General features: G+C 42.8%; 1 protein-coding gene across 4 annotated transcripts in view; it reads right to left on the reverse strand.

The window, feature by feature from the left end:
- Positions 1–17,782: 17,782 nt before the first annotated feature.
- Positions 17,783–19,744, reverse strand: part of sugct (succinyl-CoA:glutarate-CoA transferase) — a 120,700-nt gene continuing 118,738 nt past the window's right edge. For all 4 annotated transcript variants that reach the window (XM_044176215.1, XM_044176214.1, XM_044176217.1 and 1 more), the window contains exon 14: positions 17,783–19,436. In XM_044176215.1, the coding sequence (XP_044032150.1) occupies positions 19,273–19,436 (164 nt within the window). In that variant the 3' untranslated portion in view covers positions 17,783–19,272. The remainder of the gene's footprint in view (positions 19,437–19,744) is intronic.

Consider the following 19,744-nt stretch of genomic DNA (forward strand, 5'->3'; position numbering starts at 1 on the left):
ATACTGTATTTGCATCCTTGCGACAGCGAACTTCCCCTTACTGCCTTATCTTTGATTGTTGCTACCGTAAATAAAAAGAAAGAAAAGGTCAGGGAGCCTACGAGCTTCATAGCCAATCGAGCGCACATCTCCAAATATGAAGCGAACACGGCAAGAAAAAAACGTCCGACAGCACCGCCGACAGTTACGAGCGCGAGGAAGGAGCGGACGTGACGTCAGATAACGATGCGTTGGGTGTGTTGATAAGTGGTGAAAGAAGTATACATATATTTTTACTTCGTTAAAGTAGGGATATGCAATATAAGAATACTCCATTGCAGCAAAATGTATTAAAGTATATTCAAAGAAATGGGAGTTATATTATTATTATTACTGGATTATTATTATTACTGATGCATCAATGTTAGAGCAGCACTTTACTGTTGTAGCTGCTCACTGTTGGAGCTAGTTTTAACTATTTTATACACAGTTAGTTAGCTTTAACTGCTTTATATACAGTTAGTTAGCTTTAACTGCTTTATATACAGTTAGCTAGTTTTAACTGCTTTATATACGGTTAGCTAGTTTTAACTGCTTTATATACGGTTAGTTAGCTTTAACTGCTTTATATACGGTTAGTTAGTTTTAACTGCTTTATAACTGTTTTAACTGCTTTATATACAGTTAGCTAGTTTTAACTGCTTTATATACAGTTAGCTAGTTTTAACTGCTTTATATACAGTTAGCTAGTTTTAACTGCTTTATATACGGTTAGCTAGTTTTAACTGCTTTATATACGGTTAGCTAGTTTTAACTGCTTTATATACAGTTAGCTAGTTTTAACTGCTTTATATACAGTTAGTTAGCTTTAACTGCTTTATATACAGTTAGCTAGTTTTAACTGCTTTATATACAGTTAGTTAGCTTTAACTGCTTTATATACGGTTAGCTAGTTTTAACTACTTTATATACAGTTAGCTAGTTTTAACTGCTTTATATACAGTTAGTTAGCTTTAACTGCTTTATATACGGTTAGCTAGTTTTAACTGCTTTATATACAGTTAGCTAGTTTTAACTACTTTATATACGGTTAGCTAGTTTTAACTGCTTTATATACAGTTAGCTAGTTTTAACTGCTTTATAGTGTTAGTTTAATCTCTAACAAAACATCATATGTTATAGCTCATCATATTTTGTGTAAAATCTTAATGTGTAAAGTAACTAGAGCTGTCAAATAAATGTAGTGAAGTAACAAGTACAATATTTTCCTCTGAATTAGAAATATAAAGTACGCCAAAACTAGAAATATTCAAGTAAAGTAAAATTACCTCAAAATTGTACTTAAGTACAGTACTTAGTTACTTTCCACCACTGACTCGATGGTCGGCTCTCGCTGCTCTTTTCAACATTTTGTGCCGTAATGTTCAGTATTGAGCTCTTAAATATGTTGTTTTACACACACAGACAAATGGACACATCTATTACAGGAGTGGAAATGGACCAGCACAGTTTCCATCAACGCCTGACCTTTGACCTCACAGCTGGATGTGTGTGTGTGTGTGTTTATTGATTAGTGTCCCCTCCAACAGCAGAGCTCACACATGGAGACCATTTACACACACACACACACACACACACACACACACACACACACACACACACACACACACACACACACACACACGGGAGGCAGATGGAGGACATTTACACACTGTGTAACTGATATTGTAAATACCTTGATCATATTACAATTATATAACAGGACATGTACACACACACACACACACACACACACACACACACACCTCAGGTCAGTGATGTTGTGCTTTGAAACCTCCTGTCTGTATGTACATGACATGTGTGTGTGTGTGTGTGTGTGTGTGTGTGTGTGTGTGTGTGTGTGTTTCATCCTGTAATAAATCCACACGCAGCAGAGGAAGTCGGTGATGTCTCTGTTCACAGAAGAAGAAGAAGAAGAAGAAGAAGACTGACGCAGTCAGCGACCTGTTGTTCAGGTCTGGACACGTGTTGACAGGCCGCAGGGCTTCTGACTGATCAGGCGCTGATGCTCATACATGTTGCCATGGTTACCAAATGGTTTGCATGAATGTATACGTACGTCGCGTATACGGACCGCTTCTCATTCGCTCACTCCCTGAAGAGATCACGATCAGCAGATGGAGTCTTAATAAGACTTCAGCTTTTGAAATCACGCTACAATCGCATATCGACTACAAGAAAATCAACTAAACAAGCAACGCTCCAGAGTTCGTTTTAACGTCTGAACCGAACAGGTGCGAGGTTTAGGAAAGCACCCTAAAACTCTTTAGACGCGCTCTAGAAGTGACTGAGCTTCACGCAATGATGTTTATGTATTTCTGTCTAAACCTCTCCTGCTTTGTTCTGCGAGTTTGTACGAGTGTTTCAAGTCTCTCTCTCTCTCTGTATATATATATATATATATATATATATATATATATATATATATATATATATATATATGTGTATGTATATATATATGTGTATGTATATGTATATATGTATATATGTGTGTGTATATGTGGATATGTGTATATATGTATATATATACATATATATGTATATATTTGTGTGTGTGTGTGTGTGTGTGTATATATATATATATATATATATATATATATATGTGTGTGTGTGTGTGTGTGTATATATATATATATATATATATATATATATATATATATATATATATATATATATATATATATGTGTGTGTATATATATATATATATATATATATATATATATATATATATATATATATATATATATATATATATATAGTAGTAGTATATATAGTAGTTGAACTAGACCATAAATAGAATCAAAAACTGGGTTTGATTTAATGATCTGAAGTTTGAAACACTAAGTTTAGTTTTTCACCATTGGCTGCAAATTTTTATTTGATTTCTGATTTATTACAATAATGTGAACGTATCATATTAATAGTTTAAACACACACACACACACACACACAATGGACTCACTGTCTGAATGTGTCTCTCTTGACAGGGTTGGACACTCACACTCTCTCTCTTCACCTCAGCAGACACACATGGCCAACAATAGGCCCTCAGAGTGGTCTGACAGGCTGGTCAGGCTGATAAAACACAGGACACTCTCTGATGGGACTCACAGCTGCTAAATATTAAATATTATAGCCTCTATTGTTTTCCATTCAAACTGCCTATTGTGTTCAGTCACAGTGTCGACCGTCTCACTCCGTCCTGTCCTCTGAGCTCTGAGTTCACACGCCTCGTCTCAAATTTAAAAAACTATTAAATCCAACTTTTTTCAGTCTGTCCAACACTTTCCTTCATTTGAGCAGGATATTTAAAAACCTATTCATGTTCCCCAGAGGATGAATCCACGTGATTCTGGTGACCCCCTGCCCTTTTCTCTAGTCCCACCCTCAAGACAAATCTTCTACATGTAGAAGAACGTTTACAGTCTAACGCTCAGATATCCATGACATTTGCTAATCACGTTCCTGCTCCCCAGAGGTCGAACCCATTTATATTTTGGACACTGTATGGGCTTTTCTCAAGCAACACCGTCATTTGCTCTGCTCATTTGATAACCAAAGCCCAGGCTGCCATGAAATATTTTGCACATATTCATGGTATCCAGAGGATGAGCCCAAATTTGGTGACGACATGCCCATTCCAACTGTACGTTAGCTTGCAACGGACAAACTAACTGCGTTTGTGTTCAGCTCAGCCTTTGACTGATCGCAGAAGCAGAAACTCCAGTCTTTCACCTTTTTACTCTCATGTCTGCACATTTACGAAGCAGGTTCCTAAAACACCGGGATGAGCGTAAATTCTTCACTCAAGTTGAAACATTTTCAACTCCCAGGGACTCGTGGTTACGTCAGTTCGTACCGCGCCGGGCGAATTCATGTCTAATCCCATCTTACCATTGACTTTGTATGCAACTGTTTGATTTTAAGGTGGAGTTGTACAGTTGTAGGACCACGGACTCACAGAGAATAAGCTTTTCATTTAACCAGGTAGCGTTGAGAGGTCACCGGCAAACAAGGTCGAAGTTGAGACTCATTGAACGAGGTATAAACTCAGAGCAACGCCAAACGCTCAAAGTAGCGCTGCCGCAAGGTTCAGTGTTTTTGCTCTCTCAACAGGAAACCAGTTCTGCCACTGATCATGTGATGAGGGTCTAAAAAGAGCTATTCCTTCAGTATGTTGTTTGGTCTGTCCAACACTTAGCTAGCAGAACTTTAGACGTTGGGTTTTGCTCACTCAGGCCTATATTAAGCTGACAATTTAAAAATGCATCTTTTTCTCTCTCAGTTTCGGCCTTCTGTCCATATTAAGCTTAATATGTATTAATATATATCTGAGTTTATACCTCGTTCAATGAGTCTCAACTTCGACCTTGTTTGCCGGTGACCTCTCAACAAATTAGCTTATTCTCTGTGAGTCAGTGGTCCTACAACTGTACAACCAGAAATTAAGCTTTTCAAGAATGACCTGCAGAGTGGAAACATTTCCCTGCTAATATGCACTGTTTTGTTGTTTGCCAACTGAAAATAGGATGACGAGGAAGAGATTTTGCCATTTTCCTGTTCAGTTCTTTCAGTGTGGATGGAGATCTCTACGAAAACAACCTGAAACACATGTGTGGACACACATTGTAAGTAAAGTAAATAAGTCAAGCTAGCCAGTGTGGACAAAGAGAGTCCATTCATAATTTCTGACCTAAACAGAAAACTAAAACACCTTTTGTTGAAGCCGAATCTGCTGCGCAAAACGTTCTTTCACTTCCTGTCTTTCCAGAACTGCAAACATTCATTCTTCTGTTTGTTTACCAGACTTCACACTTGGTGATTGAGAGCTTTACTTTGGAGGGAAATCCCTTCACAGAGGGACGAAGCATCAGGTCCAGACTGAATCAGACACATTTGAAATCTTTCCAGGCTAACGTGCTAATGCTATCAGATAATCCATCTTTCTCTGCGTTCGATTAGGCCCAGCTTCAACTCATCAATGTGTTCTGGATTATTCTCACACAATAGACCTCAGTTAGACCCACTTCTTCAGTCCTTCGGTCCTTTCACTTCTGATGGCTGCAGAGACGCTGGACGGCGGTGACCGCCGCCGCCTGGTTTCCACCATCTTGTTTCCATCGTCTCTGCGAGTCTTTAGCCCGGTGGAGCATTTCAGGGTGAAAACAAGGCCAGATGGTTTTTGATTGATTTAATCTGAGTCAGAGAGGAAACACTGACTTTGATTTTTGTATTTGATTTGCTCACATTCACACTGACCCAAGCCAAACGCAACCTCATTCAGTGCATTTGTTGGCCGGTTTCTGTCAGTCCGCTGTCAGATACCTGAGCAGGAGTAACTCTTGTTCACTCAGCGTTACATTTTCATAGCAAACTGCAGCTCAGATCTGTTGTTCGAGGACCGAAGGTGACCGTCTTTGGCCTTCCGAAGTTTCTCTTCAAGTCTGATAAATAAATTTATTGAGAAACTGATCAAGAACTGCGATCTTTTTTTGGTGGATTGAATATGTCATTGGTGTATATTTAAATATTTAGGTTTCTGTCTGCTTTTTATTTTTAGTTTATAGGGTTGTGGTGGTGAGTGTTTGGCGCAGCTTGTATAAATACCTGAAGAAGACTCTGAAAACTGAAAATTTGCTGTTGCTGAGAGAAAGAATCGCTCATTATTTAGAATTTTTATTGGCTTCGGTCCAAACCAGATGATTCCTGTTTATGGAGCTCGTTGTTTTTGTATTAAAGGTTTTCTTTAAAATGCAGTTTACCGGCTTACTTGAACTTTGGTTTTGCCATTTGCAGTTGTTTTTTTTAATTACTGTAACACACACACACACACACACGTTTACTTATGTCACTTTTGGGGACATAACATAGACTTACATTGATTTCTTGGAGACTTACCCTAACCCCTGACCCAAAAATCAGCTTTTTCCAAATTGGGGTTTTGTCTCCATTTAACTGGTCTTTAGTCTGAAATGTGTCCTAAGTCACACACACACACACACATTTTTTTTCAGTGAAATCAGTAAACAAAACAATAGTTGTAATTATTTCATAGAGAGCAGCAGAAGTTTAAATTGGTTTTGGTATGAATAACATCTCTGTGTCCCGTGTCCTTTGGCTCAGTTCAGGCAGGAGTCTGCATTGTTTCTTTCTTAAATGAACGGGTCCGTGCAGGGTTCCTGTGAGGTAAGTCTGAAGTCTCTTTTAGCGTTTCAGTGCGTTGGACCAATGAAGACCTCCGGTGTAAACACGACCATACACTAGATTAGAGTGAACTGAGGCCTCTGAATGTCTCGCAGATCGCCACGTCGGGTCACGAACGGTTTAATGAACCTCGCTGGCCGTCAGAGCCCAAACTTCAACTTCAGATCTGAACTATAAACATTCATCTATTTGTCTCTTGCTGTAAACATCACAGAGGTCACCTGTGATGAGCCATGTTTAATTTATAACTTTAATATCTTTGACTCAGAAACCTCAGTCCACAGTCAGACGTCCTCGCCCGGTTCATGTCCTGTCTCTGTGACCATCTGTCATCTCTTGTCTCTCTGATGTTTCTCTGAATGGTATGAGGCCCAGTTTACCCAGAATGAACCTCTCCTGACAGTCCCCCACCTCCCCCCCTCGTTCATTCAGTTGTTTTCTCTCTACTTTCTTTCATGTGTGTTGTTCATTTTCTGGAGGTCAGTGTGCTTCAAACACTCGGGCGGAAACTGTCAGACAACTCATTGTTGGATCTGTGTTTTCGCAAGAGATTTTGCAGAGATTATTATATGGATTTTGTGTTGCACATGATGTCGATTTCAACATATTTAACCTTCAAAATGTTCCACATGTGGGAAACAAGAACTATGTAGGACATTCTCAGGTTGCCAATACTGTGAGAAGTAACATGAATATGAACATAATGTGTGTATTGATACATACTGACTCTTGTCTTTTCTGATATTGTGGTAATTTTCAAATACAGCTCCTGTCTTAAAAATAATCCAGGTACAATGCAAAGAATCCAACTGAACCCTTAAAAAGACAGAGTCTGCAGCTCTGTGAGGCTCTTTGGCACAGCGGTGCTTGAAGCTAAATGCTAACATCAGCATGCTAACATGCTCACAGTGACAATGCTAACAATGCTGATGTTTAGCAGGTATTATGTTTACTATGTTCACCATTTTAGTTTAGCGTGTTAGCATGCTAACATTTGCTAATTAGCAGTAAACACAGAGTCCAGCTGAGGCTGATGGGAGCGTCAGCAGCTCTGCAGGTGTTTGGTCAGAAACCAAAGTGTCGGACACGTTAACATGTCGACCTGATGGTGGCGCTAGATGGAAAGTCAGAGGATCAGCAGAGTTATTACAGTTCAGTTACAGTGGAACATGAATGTCTGAATGAAAGCAGTGACAAACAGTCCGTCTAACAGTTGCTGAGATATTTCAGTCTGAACCAAAGCGCTGGACGAACTGGCTGACGGACGCTGCGATCCCTGGAGCCGTGCCACGAGTGTGAAGCAGTGTTCAAAACCTGCTCTCTCTGCTCTCAAACAGGCGACTTTTTAGATGAATTCACGTAAGTTTAAGAGAAACAGCAACTGAGTCTGATTCTGGTCGGTGATCTGACTGTGACACAGTGAATGAGGAGGACGAGTCTCAGTTCGTGTCCCAGCAGAGTCAGAGAGGACGAGCAGAAACGTGACCATCCTCAGCGGGGACAGAGCCTCCGGCCCGGCTCGCAAAGGTCAACGCCTCGGTATTGTTTGATGGAAGAACGCTTCCGATCCCCAATGTTCGCTGTCAGAGTTCAGACCAAGGGCAGGGGGTCGGGGGGGTCGGGATGTAAAGACTGTAGGGTTATAATTGGACTGAGTCACGGCCGATGTTCTGGACTGAGAGAGCAACAGAGTTCAAAGAGAAAAAAGATAGAAGAGATGAAGAGAGAAAGAAAAGAGGGGAATAAAAGAGACGCTGTGATTGGTGGATGTCCTTACGTCATGTGAACTAGCTGAACCTGGATCGTCAGGAAGAAGAGTCCAGAAATACAGAAAGTCTAGATAATTTACAGAAAATGGTTAATGTTCTATGCACACTGAACAGGGTTCATGTTTTACATTTTCTACTGCTTAACACTTTATGTTATTACACTGAATGTTACTCTGTGTCTGCTGGATGTGGAAGTAGGCAGCTGATTGATCACATGTTGATCACATGCCAGAACTAGTGTATAAGCTGATAATATGTCCAGTGTTGCGTTTACAGCTTATTCTGCTGCCCCCTAGTGCCAGGGAAGCTAACTGCTGCAGGTTAAACTACAGTTCTCAGTAAGGACAGAGATTAGTGCAGACATCTTTTATAAATAGAGAGGGAGGGATTTCCACAAAGAAACTTGTTGAAGCCATATTTGTTGCATTTTTTTAAAAACAAGATCCATGATGTGAAAGTGATAAAAACCATACAAAGAGATAATAAAGGACTAAATTGAACACAGCTAAATGAGGTCAGATGAAGGAGTGGTGGGAGAAAAATATCAGATCTGAGAAAGAAGAAGTGACTGAAGGGTGGGGTCTTAATGACCGCCATTACAGCTGTAAACAGGAACAGTGAGTCACCTTCAAACTGTGAACATCACGATCCTGAACACCAAACTGTACAACAAACAGCTGCACAGGGTTTGTTCTGTCATCGGATCCTTTTAAACAGATACAGACACGGAGGATTTATGCTGCTAATGATTCAAGCTGAAAACAAATCGACACACTTCATATCGCATCAACATTTTACAATATGAATACATATTCATCATCATACATTATCAGTACTGAATGCTTAGATGAACGCATTACAGCAAATCAATACAAACTCAGTACATATATAATTTAATATGAGAATTAGTAGTTATCAATTAACAAATAACAAACTAAAATACATTTATTATGCTAACATTATGTTAACTAACATGTAGCATGCTAAAATGCTAACAGTTATAATGCTAACAGTAGCACAAACTGGAACATCTCCCATTATCTCGAAACCTCCAGCGCATTACAGGTAGGTCTGCACCAGGCGGCTGCATGTAACAGGGGCAGCAGGCTGAGGGCAGCAGGCTGAGGGCAGCAGGCTGAGGGCAGCAGGCTGAGGGCAGCAGGCTGAGGGTAGCGGACGCCAACAGGCTCAACAAACTGACCCGTAAGGCCGGTGACATTGTGGGGGCGGAGCTGGACTCTCTGGCGGTGGTGTCAGAGAGGAGGATGCTGGGTAAACTACACGCCATCTTGGACAGCGTCTCCCACCCGCTCCATGACGTGCTGGTCAAACAAAGGAGCGCCTTCAGCGGAAGACTCATCCCCCCACAATGCACCACAGAGCGCCACAGGAAGTCATTCCTGCCTGTGGCCATCAGACTCTTTAACTCCTCCCTCTAAGTGTCAGTCTGTATGACCCGAAGTCACTAAACTGGACATTGATCATCAACATCTCTGCAATACTTGAAATATTGTGTAATATTCTGTGTTAATACTCCTGTGCAATATTTAGTTTTTCCTATTTATTGATATTAATATTATATACCTCCATTACTGCTGTGCAATATCTTAACTCGACAGTACATGCACCACTGCTTATTACTTATATTATTAAATTGTATTATTATACTGTATTATCATCATCAACCGGTAAACCCACCTGGTACTTAATTTATTTTCTGACCTGTTTTATAGTTTTATCATATTGTTTTCTAGTACTTTCTCCTGTGTGCACTGACGTAAAGACGAGCTGCTGTAACAAAGAGTTTCCCTTCGGGGATCAATAAAGTATTTCTGATTCTGATTATTCCAAAATGGTTGCCCCCACTGTTAGCCTCATATTCATATTATATAAAACATCATTTTTACAGTCTTTCATGTTTACACTGATGGAGGCTTTGCGGCCATCTTGACGCTGGTTTGTTGTAGTTTATTCTGGCAACTATAGCCATCAGTAGCTTCTGACTTCTTCTAACTACGAGACCGACGTGAACGATTTTCCCCGCGCAGCTGCTTGTAATTGAGTCTGACCGACATGATGTGAACTCGGCATTAATCTCGAAGCGAAGCCGACACCTACAGGTCGGCCGTTAGTTTCAGGAGGCACCGCACAGACTATGTGACGTTAGAGGAGTCCTGTCCTGAGCCAAGTGCTGGACGGGAGATGAAGGGTCCGAAGATCAGGAGCGATCCTGTCTGAAGCCTAAACGTCTGAACCGAGCTCCACGACAGTCCGTACAGTATTCGTTGAAATATTTTAGTCCGGACCAAAGTGGTGGGCCGACCAAACTACTTTGCCATCCTTCATGTATATTTAAGTGAATTGTACTGACTTCATGACTGCAGTCGGTACAAAGCAGAGAGTGGGAGCGCATTCGACTTGGCTGCACAAATTTACACAAGAAGTCTGATGCATTCAAACGCGTTCGGTCAGTTCATATGTTGCTAGCTGGCTACAGCTAACGTTTGTGCAGTCAGAACATAAACACGCAGTGCAGAAAAATCTCCGTCAGTCAGATCTGTGCAAATCACCACTAGCATGGCTAAAGCTTAGCTTTAGCTTTCCAGCTCAGGTTAAGACATTTGTTGCCATAAAACTTTCCTCCTTTAAAACTCACAGCAACAATACTATATAGAGTTTTATGATGAATAGTTTCGTGACATTTTTATTTTAAAATCCTTTTATTGACCCAACTGACTGGAGGTTCATCACTTCCTCCTCTAAAATCCAAAGCTGTAAAAAGCGTTCAGTTACCTGCAGCAGCCTTCATAAAACCCTCCTGAAGTGGTTTACGGTGTACTTCCAGTCCCTGGCTGAGGGCGAAGACGTCGTCGTCGGGGCCGAAGGTTCTCATATTGAAACTGAAGCAGTTTGAGGAGCATCAGACTTTAATTTTAGCAGCTGGAGGCTGCTGAGCTGTTTCACAGCCCGACACACAAAGCTGCTGTGTTTCTGTGAGGAAACAGGTGGGTTACTCATAACTCACGCTTTGTTTTCCAATATTCCAGTTTTCTCTTCCTCTGTCTGTTTTATCGTCTTCCCTCCTGCTCTCGCGTCACCTCTGCTTCAGGTCCAGTGGGACCAGTGTGAACTGGCAGACTGATACTGGTGAGTCCTGTGTTTGTGAATGAACCCACAGTGACGTCAACACGCAGCGAAGACAGCATGTCAGCTGTCTCCAGTCTGTCAGGCAGTTTGCTCTGCAGTGAGCAGGAAAGTGGCTGAAGCATCATTATCAGTGGTACCGCAGCCAGAGCATTGCATTGTGGGGTTTTTAGGCACATTTAGTCTACATGCCATGGACACTGTACAGTGACCTTTCTCCTATTTTAACCATATTAGCAGCGTCGCTCTGTGGATGGTAATGTCTGTCTGTTTTGGTCCAGACTGAAGCATCAGCAGCTGCTGGATGTTCATGCTCCCCTCAGGATGAACCATGTTGTTTTTGCTACATGTTGCCACATGTTCATCTGCACTCCAGCACTCTGTACTGAACACTGCAGGAACTCATCTGCTGCACTGTAACTATTTCCACAAACTGCACTACTTTATATTCACTGCGCTGCTGTTCTTACTGTACACATCCGTCAGTATACTTCTGTTTATAGTCATCTGTGTATAATGTCCAGAATTTCACTTCTGGTTCGACCTAAACTGCGTTTCGTTGCTGATCCTCTGACTTCTCCTCTAGCGCCACCATCAGGTCGACATGTTAACGTGTCCGACACTTTGGTTTCTGACCAAACACCTGCAGAGCTGCTGACGCTCCCATCAGCCTCAGCTGCACTCTGTGTTTACTGCTAACCAGCTAATGTTAGCATGCTAACACGCTAACATAAGATGGTGAACATTATACCTGCTAAAGATCAGCCTGTTAGCATTATCAATGTTAGCATGCTGATGTTAGCATTTAGCTCAAAGCACAGCTTCGTCTAATTACAGCCTCACAGAGCTGCAGGCTGAAGAGCGACACACACCAGCGACACACACCAGCGACACACACCAGCGACACACACCAGCGACGTGACGCCGACTCGGCCGGACAAACCTCTTGCTTTCCCCGGATCGGCCCGAAGCCCGACCGCTTCTGTCTGTTCGACGTCCTGCTACCAGCGTCAGATGCTTTTAAATGGCCTCTGAAAAGCCTTTTTCATAACCTTATTTGTTTTATTTTATTGTATTTGTTTGCGTGTGTATGCAGCTTGTTATGTGTGTGTCACGTGTATCTGACGTTTTATGTGTATATACTCTTGTCGATGTAAAGCACTTTGTAATCTTTGGTTTGGATAAGTGCGATATAAATAAACTTTCTTCTTCTTCTTATCATTATTATTATTATTATTGTTATTGTTATTATTGTTATTATTGTTATCATTACAGGCATCAGATGATGACATGATGATTGTTAGAGGAAGAGGAAAAAAGACGAGTTCAGCGGCGCTGCCATGGCAACCGTGGGTACACATCCTGTCCGGATTGGAGGCGACAGGTGTGTGCGTGAGTGAAGGCTGTCTTCTTATTGGCTACCGGCGAGCAGAGCAGTGCATCGTGGGTCGCAGCTGCTTCAATGTCAAATCCAGCTGCTGCAGCTGCACAACACCTCTCTGTCTGTCCCTCCATCCGGCCCACATCAGGAAGTGGTTTCCAAAGAAACTCCCGCTGGACGTCATATGAGGGAGTCCCGAGCCCCGAGTGTGTGTGTGTGTGTGTGTGTGTTCACCTGTGTTTTCTGCATGTGTGTATCAAGTTGTGTGTGTGTGTGTGCGTTTCCGTCAAACACCTCACACACTCTCCAGGCTGCAGCTGAATCTGCAACTCGTCCCTGTCACCTTCGATTTACAGAGACACACTGATCTGTGCGTGCGTGTATGTGTGTTTGTGTGTGTGTGTGTGTGTGCGTGTGTGTGTGTTTGTGTGTGCGTGTGTGTCTGCTTCCCGTCATTGTTACTCGGTGTAATGAGCTCCGATGCACAATAATCAGACAGCGTGTTTGAGTTCTGTCATCATGTAACTGAGTCTGGAGGATCGTCAGGTGGTGTAACTCCGCCCCCCTTCCCACGCCTCCTCTGGCGGCCATATTGGCGGTATGTCAGCCCTGTGAGCAGCTGACAGGTTGGGACCGTGATGTGTCGACGCGACTCCAGACCTCGCTGGTTGCCATTGTTACGAATGCCATTTTCTTAGCTGGTTGCAAACAGCGTTAGCCGGTGTAACTGCAGATTATAACAAAGGCACAAAGTCCGGCGAAGTTTGCATCTCGTTAAAATCGAAAGGGTTTATCGGGATCGGGAACTGCTGCGATGTCTCACTCTGGAGCGAAAGTGTTGGACGACAGAACAAACCGACCTTTTCTGTTTAAAACACGCTTTCATTTGTGCGTCCGCGAGGCGCCGGGCAGCTTTACGGGCGAACACGCTGCCGCTGCAGCCGCTACGATGCGACCCTTCAAAATAAGAGCACTGTTTGTCTCCACTGATGTAAAGTCAGACTGTGACCTCGGTGTCAGCGTTACCAAACGTTATATTAGTCTCTGTCTCTCTCATATAACTGTGTCTGCGTTCAACATTAGGCTGGACAAAGACCCGTTAGTTTCCTGCACACACGCACACACACACTCCAGATGTCAGGGAATAAGGGACACTTAAAGAGCTGGTGAGTTACGTACATCCGAATTTCTCTCTCACACACCAAGTTCAACACAGAGGCAGCCAACTTGGCGGCCGAGCATGACGAGAACAGAGAGAGAGAGAGCGAGGTCGCTCCTCGCCCATAAAGACTCTGCTGCAGCGTCTGCTCGGAGCTTCCTGTTCTGCTCTGTGAAACACCACACAAACAGAAACAAACATCTCAAGTGCAAAACTCTAGAGTTCTCCTTTCTGTACGCTATGTGGCCAAAAGTCTGCGGACACGCCCACCACGGTCTGTTATTCCTGGTTCGGTCAAGGCCCTTTCCACCAAACTCCACTAACTTTTCTTTAAATTTTAGTGTATAACTGTCGAGGTTCATAGACAAAACAGTTGTTTTTTGCTAGTCATCATTATTAGCCGAAGCCTATGGCATTTTACACTGCATAAATTAGCCTAGCAGACTTTTCATCTTCTCATAGCTTAACAACTTACACATTATTTACACTTTTCCTTCCTTTTTCAAGATTTTTTTGGGGGCTTTTTGCTTTATTTGATAGGAACAGCTGAGGAGAGACAGGAAATGTGTGTGTGTGTGTGTGTGTGTGTGGGGGCGCGTTAGGTAACATAACGAGTTGCCATCAGCTCGAGTAATGTTAACTTCACCTGTCTCCCCTCAGCCCCGCCCTCGGTGAAACACAGGGAGCAGACAGAGGAGAGGAGGAGGATTGGACAATTTGGAACCGGTTCTGAACTGGAACCCCTTCTCGGTTCCCATCCCTAGTTGCCACTGATAGCAACCAAAGGCCAAGAAATGGCCAATTTCTCACAGTGGCAAATGGCAACCGTTACTGTCGAGCCCTGATTCATTACAGTAAGCTGAGCACTCAGCCCCCTGCTCTTCCTCAAACTACTTGTCTTTAACAACATGAAGTGTGTAAGAGAGTTACATTTTCTTTCTTCAGAGTATACTGAGGTATAATGTTGTGTTTTAGGACTGATCATCCACCTCGACCTTGCTGCTGTAAACACGCGAGTATTTTTTCTGGACACATTTCCAACTTCAACGTGCCGCACTTTCCTGGTAAAGCTCGGCCTTCGGCTGCCGGCCGGAGAAGAAGAAACAGATGCCGTGACTTCCTGAAGCTGATGGAAGCGCTAAAGTCTTTGGTTTGTCCAGAAACAGAAACCGCTTCAGCTGAGGAACTCACAAAAACATCTGTCCATCTACGCTCAGTCGCAAAACAGAGCAGCAGGTTGCAATGACGGCAAGCAGGCGACTGTGATCAGTGGTCACTGTGCTGGCGGTGTACGAGGAGCTACAGTAGTGTGAGATAGTACGGAGGAAACGTGAGGTGTAACAGGCTGAAATACACATTAAATGGCAGAAATATACTTTTGGCATAAGCTGCTAAAGCCCTGAGGTATCGCGGGACGGTTCGAGGATGAATCTGTCATCTTTGAGTTGTTTCTATGAGATTTCGTGATGTCACAGACACTACGGCCATTATACGAGCGTGTGTGTGCGTGTGTGTGTGTGCGTGTGTGTGTGCGTGTGCATGTGTGTGTGTGCGTGTTGCTCTTCGCATATGAAGTGTGATGAACGCTGCCTCTTCCCATCATCACCTCCAGAGAGATGAGACAGGAAGTCACACCCTAGCACCTCCAACACCCACCCACACACACACACACACACACACACACACACACACACACACACACACACACACACACACACACACAGGATTACCCTAACCTTGAACTGATCGTGAGTTTGTGTGTTTTGTGGTTTTTATACTTTTAGCTGTTTATGTGTGTTTTGGACAACAGGTCCTGCAACTCGTGTGAGCGCCGTGGGATCCGACGCCTCCGCGGTTACGGTTTGTTTGAGCCGAGGCACAAAAACGACCTGGTTAAAGAGCAACGTTACAGTAGGCTGCACGGCAGTGGTGTCACGGTGTACGGACACCCCCTGGAGGACAGGGTCTTCGGTGGGGTCCCGACAGAAGACCAGACTGAAGGAGGATTCTGCAGAATCAGTAAGCAGGTCCCTTCCCTGCGGTGAGGTTGTACTTTTAACGTTCCTCCAGTAAAACATTCGATGAATTCCTGACTGATGGGAATGTTTGGGTTCCCTCTGGTAGCTGTAATACGTAGCCTTGCAGTCTTTGATCAGGGCTAATGGGCCTCTGGGTGCAGTTTTCACACTCGGCTGACTGCAGGGTGTCCACAAACATGCGGAGTAATTATTAAGTTAAAGGCTGAGCTGCAGAGCGTTGATGTTTCATTTCCCTTCAGAGCTGCTGTTCGGTTTCATGTCAGAGGCATCCCTCCATCTGATCCTGCAGCAGTGTTGTTGGACGTTGGACGGTGACACTACAGTAAGTCCCCGGTTTGTGATGAATCACACCTGAGCCTCCCCCAAAATCAATCAAACATGTCAGTCTGCGTCTCCCCCGGCGACTCTGTCGCCTTCCAGATGCGTCACATTTCCTCGAATCCGGTAAACATCACGTTCATTCGATCCATCCGCTTTCTACCAGAGGATTTCTTCACAATCAATCAAAATGTCGACCTGCCTCTCCTCCTCCCGCCGACTCCTTCCTACGATATCAAGGACAAACGCAACGTTTCCAGCAGTTTCCCCACAAGGCGCGAGCCATCACCACGTGCAGCAGGACGAATCAACCCGCTGGGAGTTTCGTCTTTAGTTTCTGATGTGTCTGCACGTTTTGAGCGATGATCGAGGATTATTAACGTCACAAACAAGCTGAGCTGCAGCCAATATTTTCCTGCTAGTGTCCAAGAGCAATATCAACAGATGAGTTCGGGAATCAATCATTGCAAACGGCTTAAACTTCATGTGCAGCGTGTTCCCTGTAGAGAGAGCGAGAGAGAGTAGTTTAGAGCTGCACTAACCATCAACAGTGGCTGTGTAATGTGAAACTATCACCATCTCTGCAGCTCTACAGGGCCTTTTAGCCTCTTTTAGCTCCTAGTTTTGGTTTTGTGGCACATTTACAAATCAAGTTTCCATTCAAATTTAGCACAAAAATTCACCAAATTTCCAGAAACTCGTTAAAAGAAAACGTTATTTAGAGGGATTTTTTAATGCATGCATTTAAAATGTGCCTAAAAACAGGTGGATGGAAACACACTTACACACACACGCACAGTATGGTTTGTTTTCATCAAACAAGCTCCGATGAAGCCGCTGAACGCTACCTGCTCGGCAGCAGACAGCAGGCGGGCGCAGCCAGAGAGCAGCTGCTGAGCGTAGCGGAGCATCTAGCTGCTAAAGAGCCAGATGTTTTCAGCAGCTGCAGCAGCTGCTGCTGCTAAAGAGCCAGCGCTGCTGAACGTAGCGGAGCATCTAGCTGCTAAAGAGCCAGATGTTTCCCTCAGCAGCTGCTGAACGTAGCGGAGCATCTAGCAGCTAAAGAGCCAGATGTTTCCCTCAGCAGCAGCTGCTGAGCATCTAGCTGCTAAAGAGCATCTAGCAGCTAAAGAGCCAGATGTTTCCTTAATATACTATAAAGGAAGAATGGAACCCTGAGGAACCCCACAAGTAATTGAGAACATGCAGACATCACTAAAAAGAAGTCTTACATTAGAAGTCAGATGATCAGACAGGTCGGAAATAATCATTTTCCAAATCATCCATAGATTTCCTTCCTTCCAGGCGGCCAGACGTTTTAGTTCATGTCTTGAAACTTGCTGCAAATAGATAATCCATTACAGGCAATATTTAGATACCTATATTCTGTGTCAAAGTCAGATATGTCGGTGAGATAAAACAGCTGTCAGTGACTTTTTTGAATTCTCTCCCTGTTGGTGCGTTCAAGGACATGCCGACAAATGATGAAGACGAGTTCTGTCCCAGAAGACAAAGCCAGAAGCAAACACTGAAGCCGTGAAAAGGAAACTATAATATTAGGTATAACACTATAATACATATATTGAAAGATGTTGGCGTTGTCCTTGAACGCACCGACGGAATAACTGATCGACAAAATGAGACTCTGATTGTCGTCAATGCTTCTCTTGTTAGGAAATTCGCTAGTGTGGCTGGAAGATGTCAGCTCAGCTAAAACTACTCACACAATTCAAACATTGATGTTGTTTTATTATCAGTTTTTTACAATCGCTATGACAGTTTTTTCAATACATTTAACAAGTTTCCTAAACTCGTAACACGGTTAGCACAACATCCGTCTTTGTAGGCTGTACACTTAACACATGTCTTGTTGCTTTGATACAAAATGCACACAGTCAACACCGATTTAAAACGCTTGAACGCTTTTACACACAAGCTCAAAGACCAAAACAACTTTACACTTTACAGTCAGATTTACAAACGCTTTCACGCTGCATGTCAGAACAGAGAACATCGTGTTCTGAACGTAACTTCAACAGGCTGAAGTCAAAGCGAACAGCTGCAAACACAAATATATTCCCTGTGTTTTATTCCACTGCTAATGAGAAACAGCTGATTGCAGTTATGCAAATATATAAATCGCAGCTGATTCCCATCAGGAACCGCACTCAGGTGCTTCAGTCACATGATCACATGTTCTGAAAGAACTCTTTGGGCTGATCTTCTGTGGACAAGGAACAATATACATGCATTTACTAAACCCAACGAAACAACGATGTAGAGGCTTCAGAAGAAACTACAAAACTCAATCTGTGATCAATAACAGCTGTCTGCTGTATCAGGGCAGGCCTGACTCACAGAAGACTGCAGTTTCTGTCGTTTCAGCTGCTGATAGTGTTTCTCTGTCACTGTGTTACGACTGACTAAATGTTCCTGTTGGAAGAGAACATGTGTTAGTGTTTTGAATAATTATTTGATTGTAAAACATGTTTGCAGTGTTTTGTTAGACGCAGTGTATTGTGTGTTAGTTTATTATTGTATTTTGAAAATTAGTTTTGGGGGATTAGTTTACAGTGTGTGATTTTGAAGCATGAAATTAACCATTTTGCCAGTTGTGTGTGTTTTAGGTGTGTTGGTGCGTTAAGAGTTTCGGAAACTTGTTAAATGTCAAAAATAGTGATTGTAAAAACCTGTAAAAGCAGCTGCTCATAAAACAGTTTATTTTCAGAGCGCAATAAGCAATCGTTACAAAGCAGCGACCGTCGAGACAATCACACCAAAGACCACGGGTTCGTTCTGTGTTGTTCAGAAACGCTGATGTGAACGTGACTTCAGTTTGTTCAAACACACACCCGGTTTGTTCACTGATTCAAGGAGCAGAACAGTTTCAGCTGATCTTCAGCTGGATTTAACGTTTCTGCCTGAATTCTGCAGTTTACAGTAATAATAATTATAATAACACATTCAGAAATGATATTCCCGTGTGTACAGTGGCGTTTAGCATTATCGTTCAGTCGAGTTTTTAACATAAAGAGCTGTGTTCGGTGCTCGTTAATCAGCAGCACCTGAAAGCAGAATTCGAAATGTTTTGTATATTAATGTATTTTGTGTAGAATTTATAATATGAACTCTTTTGCTCATTTTTCTTCTCAAACTTTTGTCCAAAGTGATTCTGTGATCAGTGTGTTAGACAGGCTCGTGGATTCCCTCTCAGCCAATCAGGACACTTCATTCTGAGCCACCGCCCTCGACTCCAGCAGCGTTTTGATGACGTCATCATCGTAGGACAAGATGTCTCGCAGCACCTGCACAGTGTGCTGGCCAATCAGAGGAGGGGGCGTCGGCTCACCGGGGGCGAAGGTGCTGAAACGAACCGCCGGACCTGAAGACAAACAAACAGGAAGTCAACCAGAGACCACGAGCATTTATTTTAAATGAATGTCTGTGTTCAGCGCTCAGATAAAGCTGTACTATAATGTCTCACAGAGGGCTGTCGCGATAACCGTGATATTTAAAAACGAAATACTGATATCATGTTAATAATACGCATATGATAATATCGTGTAAATAATCCAGTGTCTCTTAAATCATTTCCGTTTCTTTCCGTTCTCGCTTTGTCATAGTAGACAAAGACAAAACACAATAAACAAAGCTAGAGATGAATTTGACTGATTATTATTTTGCTTTTTT

This window comes from Siniperca chuatsi, linkage group LG19 (assembly GCF_020085105.1).
Source record: "Siniperca chuatsi isolate FFG_IHB_CAS linkage group LG19, ASM2008510v1, whole genome shotgun sequence".
Lineage (NCBI taxonomy): Eukaryota > Metazoa > Chordata > Actinopteri > Centrarchiformes > Sinipercidae > Siniperca > Siniperca chuatsi.